The 20,576-nt window shown below is 50.4% G+C and overlaps 1 protein-coding gene across 1 annotated transcript in view; it reads right to left on the bottom strand.

Annotated features, from left to right (window-relative positions):
* Positions 1-2,009: 2,009 nt before the first annotated feature.
* The window catches only part of OSBPL10 (oxysterol binding protein like 10), a 295,305-nt gene continuing 276,738 nt past the window's right edge, over positions 2,010-20,576 (bottom strand). The window contains exons 8-12 of the mRNA XM_066244416.1: positions 18,908-19,388; positions 10,355-10,541; positions 8,608-8,790; positions 5,973-6,126; positions 2,010-3,311 (exon numbers count right to left, since the gene is read on the bottom strand). Coding sequence (XP_066100513.1) covers positions 3,267-3,311; positions 5,973-6,126; positions 8,608-8,790; positions 10,355-10,541; positions 18,908-19,388 — 1,050 coding nt within the window. The 3' untranslated portion in view covers positions 2,010-3,266. The remainder of the gene's footprint in view (positions 3,312-5,972; positions 6,127-8,607; positions 8,791-10,354; positions 10,542-18,907; positions 19,389-20,576) is intronic.

Below are 20,576 nucleotides of genomic sequence, written 5' to 3'. Positions count from 1 at the left end.
GAGACTAGAGTTCAATGGGTAAAATACTTATAAAACATTTGATAAAGGATTCATATCTAGAATTAAAGAACTACAACTCAACACATAAACCAGTTAGAAAATGAGCAAAGGACTTGAATAGTCATTCTTCTAAAGATATACAGATGGCCAGTAAACATGAGATGTTCTCCATCACTAATCATTAGGGAAATGTAGATCAAAACCACAGTAAGATTGTGCTTTGTATCAGGTAAAATATTATAAACTAAATAAATATAAATAAATGGCAGAAAATAAGGGAGAATATGAAGAAATTTAGACCCTTGTCCATTGCCGCTAGGATTGCAGAATGATATATACTCCCTGTGGAAAACAGTATAGCAGGTCCTCAAAAAATAGCGAATTTTCACATGATACAGTACTTCCACATTTGGGTATATATCTCCAAAAGAACTGAAACAGGGACTCAGAGATACTTGAATTCCCATGTTCCTCTCAGCAGCGTTGACTATAGCCAAAAGATGGAAACAACCCAAATGTTCACGATGGGTGAATAAACAAAATGTGATACACACAAACAGGAATATTACTAGCTTTAAAAAGGAAGGAAATTCTGATGAACCTTGAACACAGTATGCTAAGTGAAGTAAGCCAGACACAAAAAGACAAGTACACTATCATTCCACTTATATGAGGAACTTATGTCAAATTCATGAAACACGAAATAGAATGGTGCTTGCCAGCAGTTTCAGAGAGAGGTGGGAGTTATTGGAGAATTTGGGCAGACAGAACTTAGAAAGAAAATAATGAGCAAACAGAGCATGCGTAACAGGATGGATGGACCTATAAACAAGATGTTAGCTCAAATAAGCAAACTTATGATTCCATTTGTACAAAGTCCAAAACCAGGCAAAACCAAGCACGTGCTTTAGAAATACACACATAGTGTACAAGGATGGAGAGAGAAGACCCATGGGGATGGACTCCAGGAGTCAGGACAGTAGTGGTGTCACCCCTAGGGTCAAGGGGGTGCAGGTTTGTAGGGGCACAAGCGTGGCTTGTAAGGTATTGACAAAACAGGTTTCTTAAAAAGTAGGTACATGGGTGCTTATAGTCATTCTTGGAAATACGTTCTATGTACATATATATTTCACAGTCCTTTAAAAGGCATTGAGGCCTGGCCAGGTGGTGGCGCAGTGGATAGAGCGTCGGACTGGGATGCGAAAGGACCCAGGTTCGAGACCCCGAGGTCGCCAGCTTGAGCGCGGGCTCATCTAGCTTGAGCAAAGAGCTCACCAGCTTGGACCCAAGGTTGCTGGCTCCAGCAGGGGGTTACTCGGTCTGCTGAAGGCCCGCGGTCAAGGCACATGTGAGAAAGCAATCAATGAACAACTAAGAAGTCGCAACGCGCAACAAGAAACTGATGATTGATGCTTCTCATCTCTCTCCGTTCCTGTCTGTCCCTGTCTATCTCTGCCTCTGTTAAAACAAACAAACAAACAAATAAAAGGCATTGAGCCCACCCCGTCCCTCTGCTCTACCCCCCCCCCAAAAAGGAAAGTGAACCTTCTCCAAGAGTTACTTACCAGATGATTTATTCTTTGAAGTAAGGCTGGAAAGTCTAAAACACTCCCATGATTATTTCTCATTCTTTGCGGATTTTTTTTTTTTCAAAACAGCATTTATAATGCTCTTTCTCTCAGAAATAAAATACTTTCGAACATTTTATTCTCCCAGGTATTTTAAGACTGTGTACCTAAACAGGCCTAAATTATTACTTTGCCTGGTAGTGACATCTCGTAAAATAAAACAGTCACTGGATAGGAGTTAACTGTTCTTACAAACCCATCACAAAATATCCATAAATGTTGATCTGGTAGATTTCTGTGTATGAAACACTTGATGTAAATATGATTGCTGTTCACAGCAAATTAACAGTACTTAACCCATAAAATTTCAGCTCCTTTAGAGCCACCGATTCCAACAGAACATTTGAATCTCTAAAAATAAAGCAGATACACAGATAGGTATAGTATTTAATCGAAATATATTTGTCTAATATCTACAAAGTGTGAACAATTGGTCTTAAAGCAGACGAAAGGCACAAAATTTGTATTACTACAGAGAAGCATTCATGCTACTGGATTTTATAAATATTCTCAAAGTGGCACAGTAAAAAATAAATTAAGCATTGAGCAAAAATCAAACGTCAATTTTTTCCTTGCTTTATATTCTAGTCATGTCTTGACCTCGTTAGTAAAGGCTGAGGACCAAAAATTGAACTGAAACCATGAACACTGGGCTTTATTTTAATCACAGTGGTTTCCTTGCAGAGTTTGGGTCAAACAATAGAGGTGCACTAAAGAAAAAAGTCCACAAATTCTTTTTTCTCTTTCCCCAAACTAAAGAACAAGATTGAGGCTGTGGTTGTGCATGTCTCTATATGCATGAATGTATTTAACTTCTAAAGCCCTTTTTTTCATCATAAAAGTAGTGAATTCTCCAAATGACTTGTTTTCTCTTGTAAAAGAATCAGCTTCTTAAAAATGTCTGACTAGTGTTTTGAGCATGAGGAATTACCAAGTTTCCGGGCGAGTAGATGGGAGGAATGTTCCAGTGTGGGCCTGGCTGTGGGTCCTCCCAGCGGGGCTCCATTCTGAAAGGCTCTGGCACAAACCTTTACCAGCTTCCTGCCCACTCCTCCTTCAGCAGAAAATAGCTATCTTTCTGAAGTATGGACAAACGAAATGTTGAAGTGGGGAAGGAGGTGGGAGTCACAATAATTTTGAAATGACAGCCACCTACCGGGAATGAGCACTTTGACCAGATGGGTATCAGTTGGGCCATGCCAATCCACTTGTGTTTTGACAGGAGTTGACTATGTGAGAATCCCTTTGTGAGTGCAAAACATTGTTGGCAAAGAGAAAAATAGAAAACATCAAACCTCATTGATAAAAAGGAGCCCATAATTACCCACTTAAATCTTGGTTAAGTGCAGTATTTACATGTGTAATTTACCCAGCAGATGTGTATGTAATGCATGTGTGTGAACATACAGTGTGCCAAGAACTCACACACACTACACACACATGCCCCAAATGGCTTTTGAATAAATTCAATCCTGTAGTAGAGTTTGGGGTGCATTTTTCACAGTACATAATTTCTCAGGTACCATTTCTTGAATGACGTCAAGAGGTCTCAGTGAATACCAACAGAACCTTGATACTGTACCACTTTAATTCCTACAAAAACAGGCCTCTTCCTGAAGGCTGTGCACCTCCATCCCATCAGTGTGCCTTCCAAAGGGGATTGAAGTAGACCCAGCCATCACCCTGTAAGAGAAGGGAGGAGACATTACATCGAGACCTCTCGGCAGGCAAAGAGCAGAGACAAGAATCCCAGACTCTGCAACGTTGGAAGCCGAGTACCGTGCAGAGCAGTGCTCCCTGAGCATCTGTTTGGGACCGCCACCAATGTGTCTGCCTTGTTCCTGGTTCCTCAGCTGTGCCAGGCTGGGGGGTTCACTGCCCCTCAGCCTGACTGCTCTATAAAGCCCATATGATCTTCACATCTGGCATTTCAGGAAGAAACCCTACAAAATGACCAAAATAATAAAAGACAGGCTTTGCTTATTACATTAAGGAAGAGACAAAAGGAAAGGTCTTTTAAACAGCAGGACAGGGGGGAGAAAGGGTGTTGGAGGAGCAGATGGGAAAGAAAAGGCAAGGGCTAAATACCAGTGAGAAAATGGCACGAATCAAGGTGTTGTACACAGTTTGGTGGTAGACTAGAAGGGCATATACTGAATGGTAACAATTCTGGTATTGGGGTGATTTTTATTATTTACATATCCTTAAGCCTTCTCTTAGGTACACACTGGCTTTTATTAAACATAGTGGGAACAATACTATGTGTTCTTTGTTGGGATTTTGTTTTGTTTTTTAAGAATTTTGTATTATTTTTATTTTTTACAGAGACAGAGTCTCAGAGAGAGGGACAGATAGGGACAGACAGGAACGGAGAGAGATGAGAAGCATCAATCATTAGTTGCGACACCTTAGTTGTTCATTGATTGCTTTCTCATATGTGCCTTGACCGTGGGGCTACAGCAGACTGAGTAACCCCTTGCTCGAGCCAGCGACCTTGGGTCCAAGCTGGTGAGCTTTGCTCAAACCAGATGAGCTCGCAACTCAAGCTGGCGACCTCGGGGTCTCTAACCTAGGTCCTCCGCATCCTAGTCCGACGCTCTATCCACTGTGCCACCGCCTGGTCAGGCAGCATTTTGTTTTTTAATGTGAACTTTCCACAGAAGCCAGGCAAACTAGCTGTCTCAGAGACCAAATCCACCTCACAGTAGGATCCTTGAAGGATTTTGTGGTGGTTCATTTTACACGTCAACTTGGCGGGCTGTGGGTGCCAAGTTGATTTCTGGGTGTGTCTGTGTGGGTGTGTCCAAGTGAGATCAGCATTTGATTGGTGGACTCAGCCAAGAAGATGGCCCTCCCCGATGTGAGTAAGCATCGATGGAGGGCCTAAAAAGAAAAAAAGGAGGAAGGAGGAGAAATCCGCCTTTTCTTTCTGCGTCACTCCTTGAGTTGGGACATCTCATCTGACCCGACAGGGATTTACACCATCCGCTCCCCTGGTCCTCAGGCCTTCAGACTTGGACTGAACTGCACCATGGCTTCCCCGGGGGTCTTCAGCTTGCAAATGGCAGATGCTGGCATTTTCAGCCTCCATAATCTCCTGAGCCAGTTCCTCATAATAAATCTACATATATTTATGTCTCATTGGTTCTGTTTCAGTTCTGTTTCCCCAGGGAACCCCGACTAATAATAGTGAGACTCAGCTCACCTGTGCAAGGCTTCCAGCTAGGGTCCTACTCAGAGTCTCATAAAGGCAGTCTCCTCAGGCCGGCTTTCCGTCCGAACCAGAATCCGCCCGTGGAGGCTGCCGTCCTGAGCCGCAGCTGCTGCCTCCAGGGGAAGAGCAGCCGCTTCCAGCTCCGGACCGGAAGTCAATCTAAGCGGAAAGAGCCGCGGCTTCCTGCTCCTGACCGGAATTCAGCCTCCGGGGGGGAAAAAGCAGCCGCTTCCTGCTCCTGACCGGAAGTCCACCTCCAGGCTCTAACTCACCCTCAGCCTCCTGGCTACAGAGGCTCCTGCTCTGTAGGCAGAAGGCAAGCATTAGCCCCGGAGCCAAAAAAAAAGCCATACATAGTTTGATGGCTCTCAGTAATTACATTTTTAAAAAGCTCCTTCACATTGTGTGAACATCAGATTTCTCAAAAAAACTCAGATTTTTGGCTTCTTGTGAAGAATTAATTGGACAGTTTAGGATCTTCCGTCCATCACAGTCCTCCCCGGCCTGCTTCTCATGGAAGCCGCCAGGCTCCGAGAGCCTGCCGTAAAAACTGGCTTCTGTGCTCACTCCCATTATTCCGATGCTGCTCTCAGAATGCTTCCCGTTTGCTCCACAAACCACTTCCAAAGTGTAAGGGCCTCAACTGAGCCTAACCCGGTGGCTGGGCAATCATATGAATTTTATTTATTCCTACCAATGTCACTTTCCTGGGTGACAGCAGCTGCATTTAGGCACAGAACTCAGGCTGGCCTGTCCTAGCAGGTCCATCCTATTTGGCCCACAGGAGGCAGAGCTCCGAAAGGGCAGGTCTCAGTCATGAGGGCCCCAGCCGCCTGTGCGGAGATGGGCTGCGAGGTGCTTCACCACTGACATGCAGCTAATGATACAGGAGCAGGCTCGTGAGTTTCTATGAACAGGACTGCACCCTGATCTGCGGTCCCATTCCTTGTCCTCCCGGCAGGCTGACTGGCTCTTCTGATGGAGGCTGCCAGGGGGACCGTGTCGGGTACTCAGTTCTGCCCACAGGACCTCCCTTGCCCCATCCTCATTCATCCAGACTGCTGCGTCAGCCACACAAATCCATCTGCCCTCCACTCAGGACAAGCTCCCATAACAGGCAGCGGAGTTACCTCCTGGATAAAATACTTGGGCTGCCATGGGGTGCGGAGGGTCTCCCGCTTCCGTTCCTCCACCCGCTGCTTCTCCTCCAGGCGCCGCTTCTGCTCGGTGGCGGCGTCAATGTCCCCGAGCCGCAGGTATCCGGTCACCTCCCGCCAGAGGTTCCTGGGGATGCATGGGGGAGAGGAAATGGCCACACACTGCCAGCAGGCTCAAGGACAGCCATCTTTGGCAAGGCAGGGGACATCTGTGCAGGCCATCTGTAGAGGCAGCTCATTCCAGGTGCCTCAAAGACGCCCCCCCACACACACCAGGGTCAGGATCTGAGCCCAGGGCTACCTGGCTGCAAGTCTGCTGTAAACTATCCTCTTGTCCTGAGCACCAGGCCCCTCTCAGTGAATCTAGTGATAAGCAGTAGTAATACTTCTACAGATGCTTATATGTAATAACAGTATAGCTAAGCACTCAAGTTAATCATCATAGCAACCCAATGATACACATTCTATATTATCTCCATATTAAAGAGGGTGAAGATGAGGTGAAGTGACTTATCCAAGATTAGCAAGCTGATAAATATGAGCAATGGCTGGTTTCCCACCTGGCAACCCAGTACTAGGAGCTACAGACCATGATCAGTGGAGGTGTTTATGCTACAGGCTCTGTCATCTCTCCCACATCTACACCGGAAGTCACTTCTCAACCACACTTGGGCATCATGAACAAAAAGTACAGGTGAAGGCAGACTTTACATGTGTGTGTGTATGTGCACTATATATCTTCACTCTCCCCCGATGGAATAGTGGTTCCCTCCCTTCCAAGGGGGTTGGTGGCGGCTGGCACCATTCTGAGGGCTGGCACACTGGTCTTACCACTGGCCCACCTAGCCATGTATATGGTCCCTCCTTTGCCTCTGCAGGTAAGGCCTAGAAGACTCGCTGGGTGTGGGCTCAGGTGCTCAGAGTAGCCAGGGAGCCCAGGACCAGCTGCAGGCTGCCTCCTCTAGGGAAAACAAGATGGGCTGCACGCGGTCTCCCTGCAGTCCAGTCGCCTATGTGAGCCAGAAAGAGGTGGCAGGCCTCTGTCTGACCCCCTCCCAGATCCCATCCCCACTGCGGGCTGAATTCTGAGTTCTCCTGGGCTAAGTGAGGGAGCAGAGTCTTGGGGGGAATAGCTCAACTACTCCATATCCTTGGAAGAACAACACAAGGTGATCAGTATTGTTCTCAGCTGCCAAACTAGAAACAACAGGCATGCCGTGAGGGTGACCACGGGCTTCCCAGCCCCGGGAGGCGGTGGCAAGGGGGTGGCTTTCTTTGCTGCTAGGCTGAGCTGAAAAAGCCAATGAGCTCCATTCAGACACAGAGAAGGCTACACCCAGTGTCCCCAAATGAAGAGAAGAACGAGAGCGTGCTCATCCTACAAAAAAAGCAGAGGTTCCAGGCATACTGAGGCCCTGGTTTAATAAAACTCAGTTTTAACATAGTTCACACACACTGTTGGATCCCCACTTCATTTTCACATAATCGACACTGCCCGTTGGTTACAAATGCTTCCCGGAAGGGCAACCCCTTTCACAGAATCATCTGAAATGCCATTTTAATCCAACATCATATTTCTAAAGAGCATCCTATGCTTTTAGCTAAGAGCAGGGCTCAGCGGATATTTTCTGTCAAGGACCAGACAGTAAACATTTCGGGCCTGGCAGGCCATGTGGTCTGGGTCACAGCTACTTCATCGCTGGTGTAGCAGGAAAGCAGCCATAAACAATAATCCTGGCTGTGTTCCCGTAACATTTTACAAATGTCAGCCACAGGCTAGATTTGACTCCTGGGGCAGAGTCTGCTGACCTCCTGGATTAAGAAAACAAAATGGCATATTCTAAGAGTCTGCGCGTGTGCCTGCACAGACGCCGCTGGACGCAGAAGCGTTACGTGCATACCGCAGGCTGGACGTGCCGGCTGGTCAGACACTGTCATTGACTTAACTGCTTTCCTTGCTGAACAGGCAGGTGGTCACTTTTTCTTTTGTTTAGCTGTTTTTAAATATATATGTACATTTACACACACACACTCAATTTTATGTTTAAAATTTTTCCCGAACTCAAGAATTTTGCCTTAGAATCAATTCCAGATGTGGAACACAAGGTTTAAAGTGAATGGATGAGTCTAAAGCTACTGATCCATGCAGCTGACCCGCACACACTCCTGCTGAAGGCACAGATTAACGAGTGTCCATTTGATCACACCTTTGCCATCCCTGAATTCTTTTTAAATTATGCTGCTAATCCGGTAAGAAAAAGAAAAGGATCACAATTGCTTCACTCACAGGTCTTTGATTACTAGCTATTCTCTGATTTTTACTTTGTAATTACGCAACAGACCAGCTGAGTTGACAAACTCTTTGAGGACAGACAATAAAAGTCGACTGCAGAGTCTCTGCACACTCCACCCCATAAATGCAGGGTAGCAACACCGAACGCTCCAGAGGCTCTACTGGGAAACGACACAGTGGGAAATTCAAACATCTCAACAAGTCAGAACATGATTCCTGGCCTATTTCCATGAGCTGAGCTTTCCAAGGCTTCCTCTCCGTCCCTAGGTTGAGCGTTCAGGACAACTAAGCTGGGAGGGACAGGCTGACGCCCACCTGGACTCCATGGGCCCCTGCTTCTCCAGAGGTCTGATCTTCTTCGGGCACACTGGCAACGTGGTTGTGTCGATGACCTTGGTCTCTCCGTTGTTATAGGTGAACTCTAAGGTGCCGTTCCACTCCCCGTGGGCTTTACAGACGATGGTGTTGGTCGGGTTGTGCTTCACTTCTGCTGTGACCCTGAATGAGTCAATCAAACGAACACGCTTGATACGATTCTCAAACCACAGGGACTGACTTCAAAAGGTGGACGGGCATTTAGAGATGACTTTTTCTGGGGCGCCATGGAGAGGACTTGTTTATTAAGTGTTTTACGCAAAGACTAGCTTATATATAAAATGTGATCTGATATCCTTGAACACCAAAAAAGAGGGCATTGACGGAAAAAAAAACTGGAGAGAGGTAAATCAAGTCTATAGATTAGTTAATAGGCTAATCAAATGAAAGCTGAGTGAAAACCTAACCTCCTGCTTGGCTTTGCACCAACACCATCCCACTGACAGCAGCAGCTCAGTGGGGCTACCTTCAAGCTGGCTTTAAAAGCTCCTCTTTGGAGATCTGTCACCTCTGGCTCCTGCTGCCCGGCTGGAGGGAGGGCCAGGTCTCCTGCTCTGGGTGGGCACAGGCCACAGCTCCCTTCCTTCCTGCCTTGAAGCTTCTTGCACGTAAGAGGGGGTGAACACAGCAGGAACGGAACAGGTGGTCCTGCTGCAAGTGGCCAAGCGGAGGAGGGAAGCTCTGTACTCCCTGACGGCCCAGCTCAGGTTGAATTCAGTTTTCAGATACAGATGGAAGCTTGGAGGCTTTCCACCTGAGCCCGAGCCCCAGCTCTGCCACGGTTCCTTGGTGGCGATCAAAGGCGCTCGGGCAGCCTCAGGAAACCTCCAGGTGACGCCCAGGGGAAGAACTTCAGTGGGGTGCCGGTCACGGTTTAACAACGGGCTCCCCGGGAGGAAAACACCTCATTTGTAGCATTTGATGATTTCTGGGGGCTCCAGCACCGCTGATTCCAAGCTACCCAGTTGGTAGAGGGGTGGGGCCAGGGAGAAGTGCACATGACCAGTTTGTGAGCCTGTGTGTCTGGCTCCAAACCGGCCACCGAAGGCGCCCACTTTCCCAGACAACAAACGCTCCGACCTCCTCACATAAACACCATGCAGAACACTTTCCAAGAAAAGGGGCGAAGATGGGAGCCTGTTTCTACAGCCATCTGCTCTGAAGGAGGAATCTCTGTAACTGGAGCCGTAAAAGCAACGCCCGTGCTTGTGCAAACAGCAGACCTCACCTTCCAGGTCTTAGGCTCGGGCTCCCTCAGGGAAAGAAACGGTCCTGACCTCACAGGGGAATGGGGCTCAGACATCATGGAGCCACCTTCACATGAATGGAGAGCTCTCAGGCGGTGTCGAGATCACAGAGTTCACAGATGCATTGGCCTCAGATCAGAGAAACAGGCTGGGGCCTCAGAAGGGAGAGTTGATTATACCAAAAGGAAGTGGCCTTTTCCTCTCCTCTGGCTTGCGATTTGCCATCACCAAAGGATTTCACCATAAGCTTACGTGGGAAGGGTTCCAAACTGCCCCGGGAGAGGGAAAAGGCAGTATCTCTTTTCAAAAGGATCTGTTAACAACTTTATCTTGATTTTTCAATTCATCCCGTGGCTGGAGCCCTATTTCCCATGAAGAACTGAGCCCTCAGATGTCGTGATCGGACAGACGGAGCCCCCCCTCCCCGGGGCGCCTCCTACCTGTGGACCTTCCCACCGTAGAAAGGCTTCGTGTGGAATATCACGGTGGCCGAGTAGCCGGTCTTGGCACAGCTGATGCTGACTTTGCCACCCAGCTCCACCCAGGGGATGGTGAGGATGGAGCGGGCGTAGGCGCTGGGCAGGGTGAACACGTACTCCTCCCCATGGTCCAGGAGCCGCAGCACACCTCCAGGGAGAGAGGAGCGCAGGGTCAGGCATGCGGACGCAACGACAGGGCGGCTGGGGGTCAAAACACAAAGGAGAAAGCGAACAGGCCCTGCCAAGGAGCGTCAGTCTACCCCTCTGCAAAGGCTGGCTGCTCATTCACCATCTGTTTATGTATCGTGTGTCCTACTGTGTGCCAGGCGCTGTGCCAGGCACCGAGAATACCACAGGGGGCAGAGCAGACCCGCTGCCTGCCCTCAAGGAGAACAGAAGGTGGGCATGAACGCATCGCCAAGCAAACACAGAACTGCAGCGGTGCTGAAGGAGGAAGGCAGAGGTGCCCAGCGCCACGCAGGCCACCACCAGGAACTGACATGGAAGGGATGTTTCCCTGAGGAAGGGCCACTGCGCGGGGTAACTGCTGAGCAGATGGAGGGGGTGGGAAGAGGATTCCAGGCAGACGGAGGAGCATGTGCAAAGGCCACGTGGTAGGAGGGAGCCCAGTGAGCATGAGGGGACTGAGCAAAGGGCCCACGAGCAGAAAGAGGGGCAGTGTGAACAGGTGTGGAGGCTGGCCGGGTCAGGAGAGGCCACACCTTGTGTTTTAAACTTCAAAAAAACATGGGAAGGAGTTTTGCCTCTGTCCTGAGAGCAACAGGGACAACTTGAACGATTCTGATGAAGTTTGCGACATCAGACTGTACAGCTGCTGACAACCCCGGATGCCGGCCAGGCACTGGAGCTCTGCACTCAGAACCCACCCGCCTCTAGATCGGGGGCCCTCCAGCCCAGGGCCCAGGCGTCAGGCCTGCAGAGGGCTTTAAACAATGCAAACTTATGTGAGTTTGTCTAGTTTTCGAGGGAGCAGGAAACGGCTTTCATCCCCTGTAGAGTCTGTACAGTGCTTGCAGGTGCTAAAATCCACCCTGCCCTTCGGCCTGTCTAGCTGGGCACCCACAGGGCTGCCTCTGTGTTGATGGGTAGCACTTTGCTTCACACAAAGGCCCATACAAGTGGGCAGAGTCCCAAAACCCAGCACTGCAGGCTAAGGTTTTTCTGCAGAAGAAGGTTCCAAGCGCGCGCGCGTGCACACACACACACACACACACACACACCCAAGCACTGGGGCTCAGCTCCCTGTAGAAATGCCCTCACGGCTCTGCTCCGGCTCATTCCAGGCCTGGAGGTGACCGAGGGCACCGTGAGCCTCAGGAAGGAGGGTTCCGCCCTTGGACCAGATCTACGCAATCAACAGTGGTGAGGGGTGTCCCCTCCCTGGATTCCCGGTTCCTCCACCAGAAAAGAGTGAGGAGTGGTGCGAACAGCACAGATGACACGCAGCCCTTTCTGGATGCCAGACATTCCCGGGGGCTTCACGAGCACTGTCTCCTTTAAGCTTCACAACTCCTCCATGCAGCAATAATTATTATCATGTTTAAGTAACGATGAGAAAACAAACTCAGAGAGGTTCAATAATTCGGCTGGCCGGCACTTCTCTCTTAGGCTAGACAAGCATCTGAATCGATCAGAAGAACTAGAATCTGCTTCAGCAGAGACAGACTAGGGGCTTCTGTTAGTATCGAGGAGCTGGCCCGATCTGAGGAGAGAGGGGACCAAGTTGTACGGAGGAGGCACAGATGCTGAGCTTCTCAAGTCAACAGGACTAGGCGTTCAACTATAATTTCACTTACCCTTGAAAATTCCCAAAATCACCACATACTCGAGGCTGTAGAACAGGCGTCTCCAAACTACGGCCCGCGGGCCGCATGTGGCCCCCTGAGGCCATTTATCCGGCCCCCCACCGCACTCCTGGCAGGGGCACCTCTTTCATTGGTGGTCAGTGAGAGGAGCACTGTATGTGGCGGCCCTCCAACGGTCTGAGGGACAGTGAACTGGCCCCTGTGTAAAACGTTTGGAGACCTCTGCAGTGTAGAACATACCAGGCTTGTCCAGAACTGATACCCACACTCTCAGTTAAGTCCACTACAGTCCATTCTGCAAACCCCCAGCGAGGTGCTCACAGGTGTTTAGAGGTCTGATCATCCCCAGATGCTCACACACGTGGGCACAACAGGTGCTGAGACTACCAAGGAAAACAGATGTGTGGGTCACTCACAATCACATGGGCAGGGTGGGGAGGTATCACAACAGCATTTAAATCTCTCTCTCTCTCTCTGGCCAGGAATATAATTGAATATGTGCAACAGAAAAGCAAAAATAACATGACTCCACTACCACAATCTATCCAACATCTGGTAACATCTGGTCACTTCCCAACTTGCCAATAGCTTTTGCAAATGAATTAACCCATCTTAGTCAAGGTAAGCCCTAGGGCACCTAAAGCTTTCACTCTGACACTTGGTCCCTCCTACACCTCAGAGACTAGGACTGCCCTCAGGGACCCTTGAGAACCCATTCTATTCATGCATGCAAGAGAGGACCACTGTGTCTGTGGCAAGAATGAAACTTGGGTGTCTCAGTCCGGACAGTTTCTGATCAGGACCCTTCGAGGACAATGGCCAGGTCTGATATACTTTTTTGTTTCCAAGCCTCCTTTGTAACTGACTTCCCCATACAGGATGCACCAAAGCAGCTGGACAACTGCAGCTTATGTCACACAGACAGGATACCAACAGTCAAGAAGAACCAGAAATGAGAGATGAGAAGAAAGAGGTCGCCTCGGGGTTCCCTTCCATTTCTGCTCACAAGCGCCTGCTTCCTCAAAGGCCGGCCACATGCAGGATGAGGCCCCGGTCCCCGGCCTCTGGCCCCCAGCCCTGTCCCCCCCCCGCCCCAGGCCCCCAGCCCCCACAGAGCAGCTGCCACCAGCCGCAAGCCCCGGAGAAGGTCCTCAGCCACACCCTCCCCCAGTGCTGATGGACTCTTTCCGGGTGGCCAGGGTGTCTCCTCAACAGCAGCTCACCCCTGGTCTCTGTGCTGTCCCTGTCTTGTGGTCAGCCCTTCGGGTCCCTAACCGGAAATCCTTTGGGGACTCTAACCTCAACTAGGACCACACACAGCCATAAGCTCCACACGCCAATTTTGCTGGCCTCATTTGCAAATATAAATTTGGGAGGTAGGATTGTACAATTGATGTCTTCTTCGCAACAGATGCACAGGGAGAATACGCCTCACGGTTTTTAAAGACCTGGATGAGATCTTAGAGGATCACTCCAAGTCCTCTGTCGCTCACCAGCCTGGCGACCTTTACTCCTCTGCGCCTCAGTCTCCTCGTCTGTGACCCAGGGAGAGCGGCACCTGAGCCTCGCTGGGCTGTGGTCAGGACGGGAAGGCGATTCTGCAACTCAGCTCCGAGCACGCTGCCCGACACACCACCAGACTCCTGAAGGGTTGATTTCCAATCACCTCTCCCTCTCTAAAGCAGCTCTCTCGATGGGTGAATTCTTAACACTGCCATTTCCATTGGGGAATAAGGAGGAAATCTCCAAGTCTCGGGATAGGCATGCACACGGGCATAACAAGATCGGTGGGGAGCTCCCTCCTGCCACTCACCTTCAGGAAAAATCTCTTCCAAACCAGCGAGAAATTTCCCACCAGTCCCCAGCAGCCAGTGAGCCCCGAAGCTAAGCTGGTTCAAAAGCATGAGCGAGACCACATTCCTTTGGCTCTTTTCTGAAAATCCATAAATGTGCACTCACATATTAAATAACCCGTAATTATGCCTGCTCAACACTAACTCTCTTTTCTTTTTTAGGGTTGCATTAAAAAAAAAAAAAAAAAAAGCCTGCCCCTGACAGGAAGAAAGGGCTATATTAAAACCAGCCTTACAGAAGGGATCCCAAATGAAAGCTCCGTGTCCATCAGCTCAGGGGCCGAGAGACACGGAGCGGGGTCAGGCAGTAACCTCCACCCCAAGGCTGGTCAGCTGGGAGGGGTCGCTCTCCACCCCCCAAACGGACTTAGCAAAAAGCCTAAGGCCAAGCATGAAGGCAGGGGCCCCCAAACTTTTTACACAGGGGGCCAGTTCACTGTCCCTCAGACCGTTGGAGGACCGTACTATAAAAAAAACTATGAACAAATCCCTATGCACACTGCACATATCTTATTTTAAAGTAAAAAAAAACAAAACGGGAACAAATACAATATTTAAAATAAAGAACAAGTAAATTTAAATCAACAAACTGACCAGTATTTCAATGGGAACTACGGGCCTGCTTTTGGCTAATGAGATGGTCAATGTCCGGTTCCATATTTGTCACTGCCAGATGTAACAAGTGATGTGACGTGCTTCCGGAGTCGTGAGATGTGCATCCCACGTCACTGGAAGTAGTACTGTATGTGAGCGATGCCATGCTTTGCGTCTCTCACTGACCACCAATGAAAGAGGTGCCCCTTCCGGAAGTGCGGCGGGGGCCGGATAAATGGCCTCAGGGGGCCGCATGTGGCCCGCGGTTCGTAGTTTGGGGACCCCTGCATTAAGGTCTTCAAACTGATCAATTGAAAAGAGTCCCATTCCTGATCTCAACCGGAGGAACCAGAATATTCTGATGGAGCACTTGTCCAGGAGGAACCAGAATATTCGGATGGAGCACTTGTCCCGGACAGCAGAGAACCAGGCGCTCGCTCCGGGGAGCTGGTGCGGGCACCCGTGACCACGTCCCTCGGCAAGTGTCACTTCCCTCACTAGGACTAACTAGCTGCCTTTCCCCACAGGCTCAATTAAGAGTCTGTGCCATTTCCCGGGGCACTGGTGTGTGTGTGTGTGGGGGGGGGACGGGCGGCCACAAGGAGCAGGTGGGGTGACACTGAACGATGTCTCAATCCGGGGTCTCCAGTGTCAGAGCTGAGGAACAGGGGGCTGGTGGAGGTCCGGAGCTGCAGCCTAACTGAATTCAATGCATAATAATGATCTTTTCAATGGCATTTGATTGTCGCTAAATATGCCACAACCTAAGGCCATCATTTAAAAGATAAGCCCAAAGGGGACTCTTCCAAGATCTAAATTTTAAAATGAGGGGAATGGAAAAACATTACTTCAAATTCGGTCACATTCAGGGAATGTGCTGGGTCTACACGGGGAATCAGCAAGGAAAAGAACGTCCCCCCTCCCACACCTTCCAGAGGAGGTCAGTGTGGCAGCCAGGACCTTCTGGGTCCATGTGCGAGGATTCTTACAAGCATTCTGTTGTGTGGAAAAATAAGACCATACGTGTTACGGAGCACACAATTAACTGCAAAGAAAGGTGAACGACGTAGCTACTGAAAGGACTTAGGCCAGCTTATGGCCTCCCAGGAATGAGCCAGTGGTCCTCTGACCCTTCCCAGCAGGGACACACCGGCCCGGTGACCAGGAAGGGCTACATCCAGGGAGGGGCGGGCCTTCCTGGGTCTCCAGAATTTTCTTTCTGATTTCAACATTATATTGAGAAGTTCTAACCTGAATTTCCAAGCAGGTAAAAATAAAAGCAAGGGCAGTAAATTCTAACTCTGCTTCAGGGATGGCCAGAGTGGAGGGCCTCGGGAAAGGGTGGGCTAGGGTTTCCCACCCACAGCAGTAAGAGCTCCGTGGGCAAGTGCACCCCTGAGCGTGCCCGGGGCTGTGCAGAGTGCGTTGACGGCCCAGCCCCTGCTTGTTGTGTGTGGGGAACAAGGGAGCTGAGACCTTGAGACATCAGAGGCTTACCCTACGGGCACACAGACACACAGCAGCCAACACAAAGAGACAGTGAAGACGGCAGCCCACCTCCGGGGACAGCAGGATGCTGTAGGCTCTACTTCAGAATGCATCGAGACTCTTACCACGCTTCCCTTCACCACTGTTTACCCCACCCTGGTCCCAGCCACCATGCCCCCTTGCCCGGATTATCCTAATCTCCTAACAGGTCTCCTTGCTTCCATCTTTACCCCTCTTACGGCCTATTTTCAACAAGCAACTAGAACAACCTTCCTAAACTGTAAGTCAGATCACGTACTCTTCTGCTCCAAACCCTCAGTGGCTTCAAAGCTCACTCAGTATAAAAGCCAACATTCCTAGCAACATCCCCGAGGCCCTACACGATCTGCCCACACAGCCACCTCTCTGCCCTCGTCTTCTCCAAGCCCTCCCTCGTTCACCCTGCTCAGGCTGTTGGGGCTTCCTACCTTCCACCAACGTGCCGGGGCCTCTGACTCGTTCTTTCTGCTATACATAATTCTTCCCCTGGTCACCAACAAGGCTTGTCCTTTATCAACCTTTTGAGTCTTGGCTTAAATGTCACCTTAATGAAGCCTTCCAGCTGCCATCCCATCCTAATGCTCTATTACTGTCTCCCCACTCCTCCCAGGTCCCTTCTCTGCTTTATTTTTCTCCATCACATCTTCCAATACAACAAACACTTTTTTAAAAAAAGTGAGAGGAAGAGAGATAGACTTCCGCATGTACCCTGACCGGGATCCACTCAGCAACCCCCATCTGGGGAAGATGCTTGAATCAACCAAGCTATTTTTAGCACCTGGGGATAACGCTCAAACTAATTAAGCTATCCTTAGCACCTGGGGCCCTGCTTAAACGAATTGAGCCACTCACTGGCTGTGGGAGGGGAAGAGGGAGAGAAGGGGGAGAGGGAGGGAGAGAAAAGGAGATGGTCACTTTTCATGTGTGCCCTGATCGGGAATTGAACCCAGGAGGTCCATATGCCAGGCCGATGCTCTATCTACTGAGCCAACTGGCCAGGAACAACAAACATAATTTTATTTCCCTAGTAGAACAGAATAGAAGCTTCATGAGGACAGAGATTTCTTTTGGGAGGGGGGCTGTTTTGTTCAGACAAGTATCTATAGCTTAAGACAATGTCTAACATCTAATAGGTGCTCAACAAAAATGTGCTAAGTGAATGAAAGGAGTGTTTACCTCCTAGCGTTTCAGAAGGGCTTCCAAAGAGCCATATACTTCCTGAAACTGAACGCCAAGTTTTGCTTTTTTTTTTTCCCTCTGGGTAGTGATTCTACAGCCTTCGAGTCTCAAAGGGATTTGTGACTCAAAAGAACTTAAAGAACCACTGACACAGCCCTGGCCGGTTGGCTCAGCGGTAGAGCGTCGGCCTAGCGTGCGGAGGACCCGGGTTCGATTCCCGGCCAGGGCACACAGGAGAAGCGCCCATTTGCTTCTCCATCCCTCCGCCGCGCTTTCCTCTCTGTCTCTCTCTTCCCCTCCCGCAGCCAAGGCTCCATTGGAGCAAAGATGGCCCGGGCGCTGGGGATGGCTCTGTGGCCTCTGCCCCAGGCGCTAGAGTGGCTCTGGTCGCAACATGGCGACACCCAGGATGGGCAGAGCACCACCCCCTGGTGGGCAGAGCGTCGCCCCTGGTGGGCGTGCCGGGTGGATCCCGGTAGGGCGCATGCGGGAGTCTGTCTGACTGTCTCTCCCTGTTTCCAGCTTCAGAAAAATGGAAAAGAAAAAAAAAAAAAAAAGAACCACTGACACAGATGCTTAAATTTAACAAGGATTATTATAGGTTTCTTCAAACAATGAATCACCTTCATTCATAGCTATTTGCCAAAACAGAAACACGCGGTCCACGAGTGGTGTGATCACACTGTGTTCTTGCTTCGGAATCTGCAGCACAGAGTCCAGAGATCTGCCTTGGGAATTTCTATGAGCAGATTATGAATAGGTAGCACTATGATCCTCACTGTGAGCCAGAAAACCGGTGAGAAGGAATAAAAATGTGTTGCACGGGGTTGGAGCCAATTCTAATACTCATGCAAGGCTGAAAAGAAAGCGGATGTAAGGCCGCTCACACACATGCAGAGCAGGGGAAGAGGCAGGTGGGGGGCCACTAAGGCAAACAGCTACATCCCATCTAGTCCATCGCCTTGGTGCCACGGGAAAATTACCATGATCTGGTCGCAAAATAACAAAATCCGGCCCTGGCCTGTTGGCTCAGTGGTGGAGCGTCGGCCTGGCGTGCAGGAGTCCCGGGTTTGATTCCCGGCCAGGGCACACAGGAGAAGCGCCCATCTGCTTCTCCACCCCTCCCCCTCTCCTTCCTCTCTGTCTCTCTCTTCCCCTTCCGCAGCCAAGGCTCCATTGGAGCAAAAGATGGCCCGGGCGCTGGGGATGGCTCCTTTGCCTCTGCCCCAGGCACTAGAATGGCTCTGGTCGCGACAGAGCGACGCCCCGGATGGGCATGACAGGTGGATCCCGGTCGGGCGCACGCGGGAGTCTGTCTGACTGCCTCCCTGTTTCCGGCTTCGGAAAAATACAAAAATAAAAAATAAAAAAATAATAAGAAAATCCATGCCTCTTTCTCACCCACCCACCACTCACTCCTCCCCAATTCCAAAACAAAATAAAAACAAGGAAACTCCACAAACGAAACCCTCAATCGTCTACCAGGCATCGCTGTATAATAAGAGTCAAACTCCATCCAGCAGGACGGGACTTACCTTCTCCTATCATAGAGACCCCCACGGACATGCCCAGGAACTTGCTTTTGGTCCACACGTGAGTGTTGACGCACAGTCTCTTCTCCTTGCACTCACAGTAGAAGCAGGAGATGGGGGGGTGGTGGGACACCTGCTCGGCCACGAACCTCAGCTTGTAGCTTTCAGGAGGGCGCTCCTCAGCCAGCGGGTGTTCGTGGCTGGGCGGAGAGTGGGGAGCAGTCCTCTGGGGCTTGACCCGGTCCTTGGGAACTTCCCAGGAACAGTGGAACGTCTCGCCAATGATGGGGTTGTAGGGCTTCTTGGCCAAGGCCCCCTTGCGGCCCTCGTGGAAGGCGGTGAGATAATACTCCACAAAGCAGATGACTCTCTCCTCCGGCGTGGCTCCCGCGGTCACGGCCAGCAGCAGGTCGGGGTGCGCCATGAAGTCCGCGTACATCTCCAGCAAGGATCGCTTCTCCAGAATGAACGTGGGCAGCACCACCTGCATTTGGAAGGAGACAGCGTCAGACAGGGATCCCTGTGATGACCTGGAAGGGCTGCAAAGGAAAAATAAATAAATAAAGGCTGCAACCACCATGCAGCAAATTCACAGTGGCTTCAGCCAGGGGACGGTTTCTTTCGATCTGTACACAAATGACGAACCAGAGGAGACGATATGGAGGCTACTGGGAGCTGCTGGAGTGGTGGCATCAACGCCAGCCTAGCTTTTTTTTTTTTTTCCTTGTATTTTTCCGAAGCTGGAAATGGGGAGGCAGTCAGACAGACTCTCACATGCGCCCGACCGGGATCCACCCGGCATGCCCACCAGGGGGCAGTGCTTTGCCCCTCTGGGGCATCGCTCTGTTGCGACCAGAGCCATTCTAGCGCCTGAGGCAAAGGCCAAGGAGCCATCCCCAGTGCCTGGGCCAACTTTGCTCCAATGGAGCCTTGGCTGCAGGAGGGGAAGAGAGAGACAGAGAGGAAGGAGGGGGGGTGGAGAAGCAGATGGGCGCTTCTCCTGTGTGCCCTGGCTGGGAATCGAACCCAGGACTTCTGCACGCCAGGCCGACGCTCTACCACTGAGCCAACCGGCCAGGGCCAACGCCAGCCTAGCTTTGTGGACAAGACTGAGTGACTTCCTTCTCCGCTCACCTGGCCTAAAACAGCAACCTCGTCTCTTTCCATTGCCACCATGCTCAGCACGCAGCTCTCCTTTACTCCGCTTTATTTAGAGTGTGAAGAAAAGAGCTTGGAAGGGCTTCCTCATGGTCTTCCTGACATCAGGCACAACAAGGGGGATGCTCAGGGTGTTCCCACAAACACGGACATTGGGGTTTGCTGGCACCACATCAAAGGGGGTCCAGATAGACCGGAACCCACCAGTGAGCGTGTCTATCCTGTTAGAAGAGTAGCATATAACCCCAATGAGACCAGGCCGGGTCGGAGTGTGGCAAGGGCCCCCCGGCCCCAGTCTCCAGGAGACAAGGCCAATTATCAGGCAAATGTCCACAGACGGGCTGTCACAAAGAGGGGTCACTCGGGCCAGAAGAAACCAACAGAAATGACAAAGCAGCAGGCTGGCACTTCACAGAGCATCTTTGGGGAAATGGACTAGCATGGGCTCCCCTAGGTTTGTGATGGGCCCCGTTACTGTAAGGAAGTAGAAACCCAAGCGGCTCTGACAGGGATG

The sequence above is a fragment of the Saccopteryx bilineata genome, chromosome 10 (assembly GCF_036850765.1).
Source record: "Saccopteryx bilineata isolate mSacBil1 chromosome 10, mSacBil1_pri_phased_curated, whole genome shotgun sequence".
In the NCBI taxonomy this organism is placed as follows: Eukaryota; Metazoa; Chordata; class Mammalia; order Chiroptera; family Emballonuridae; genus Saccopteryx; species Saccopteryx bilineata.
The sequence above is the reverse complement of the archived record's forward strand: the minus strand, read 5'-3'. Positions and strand labels throughout refer to the sequence as shown.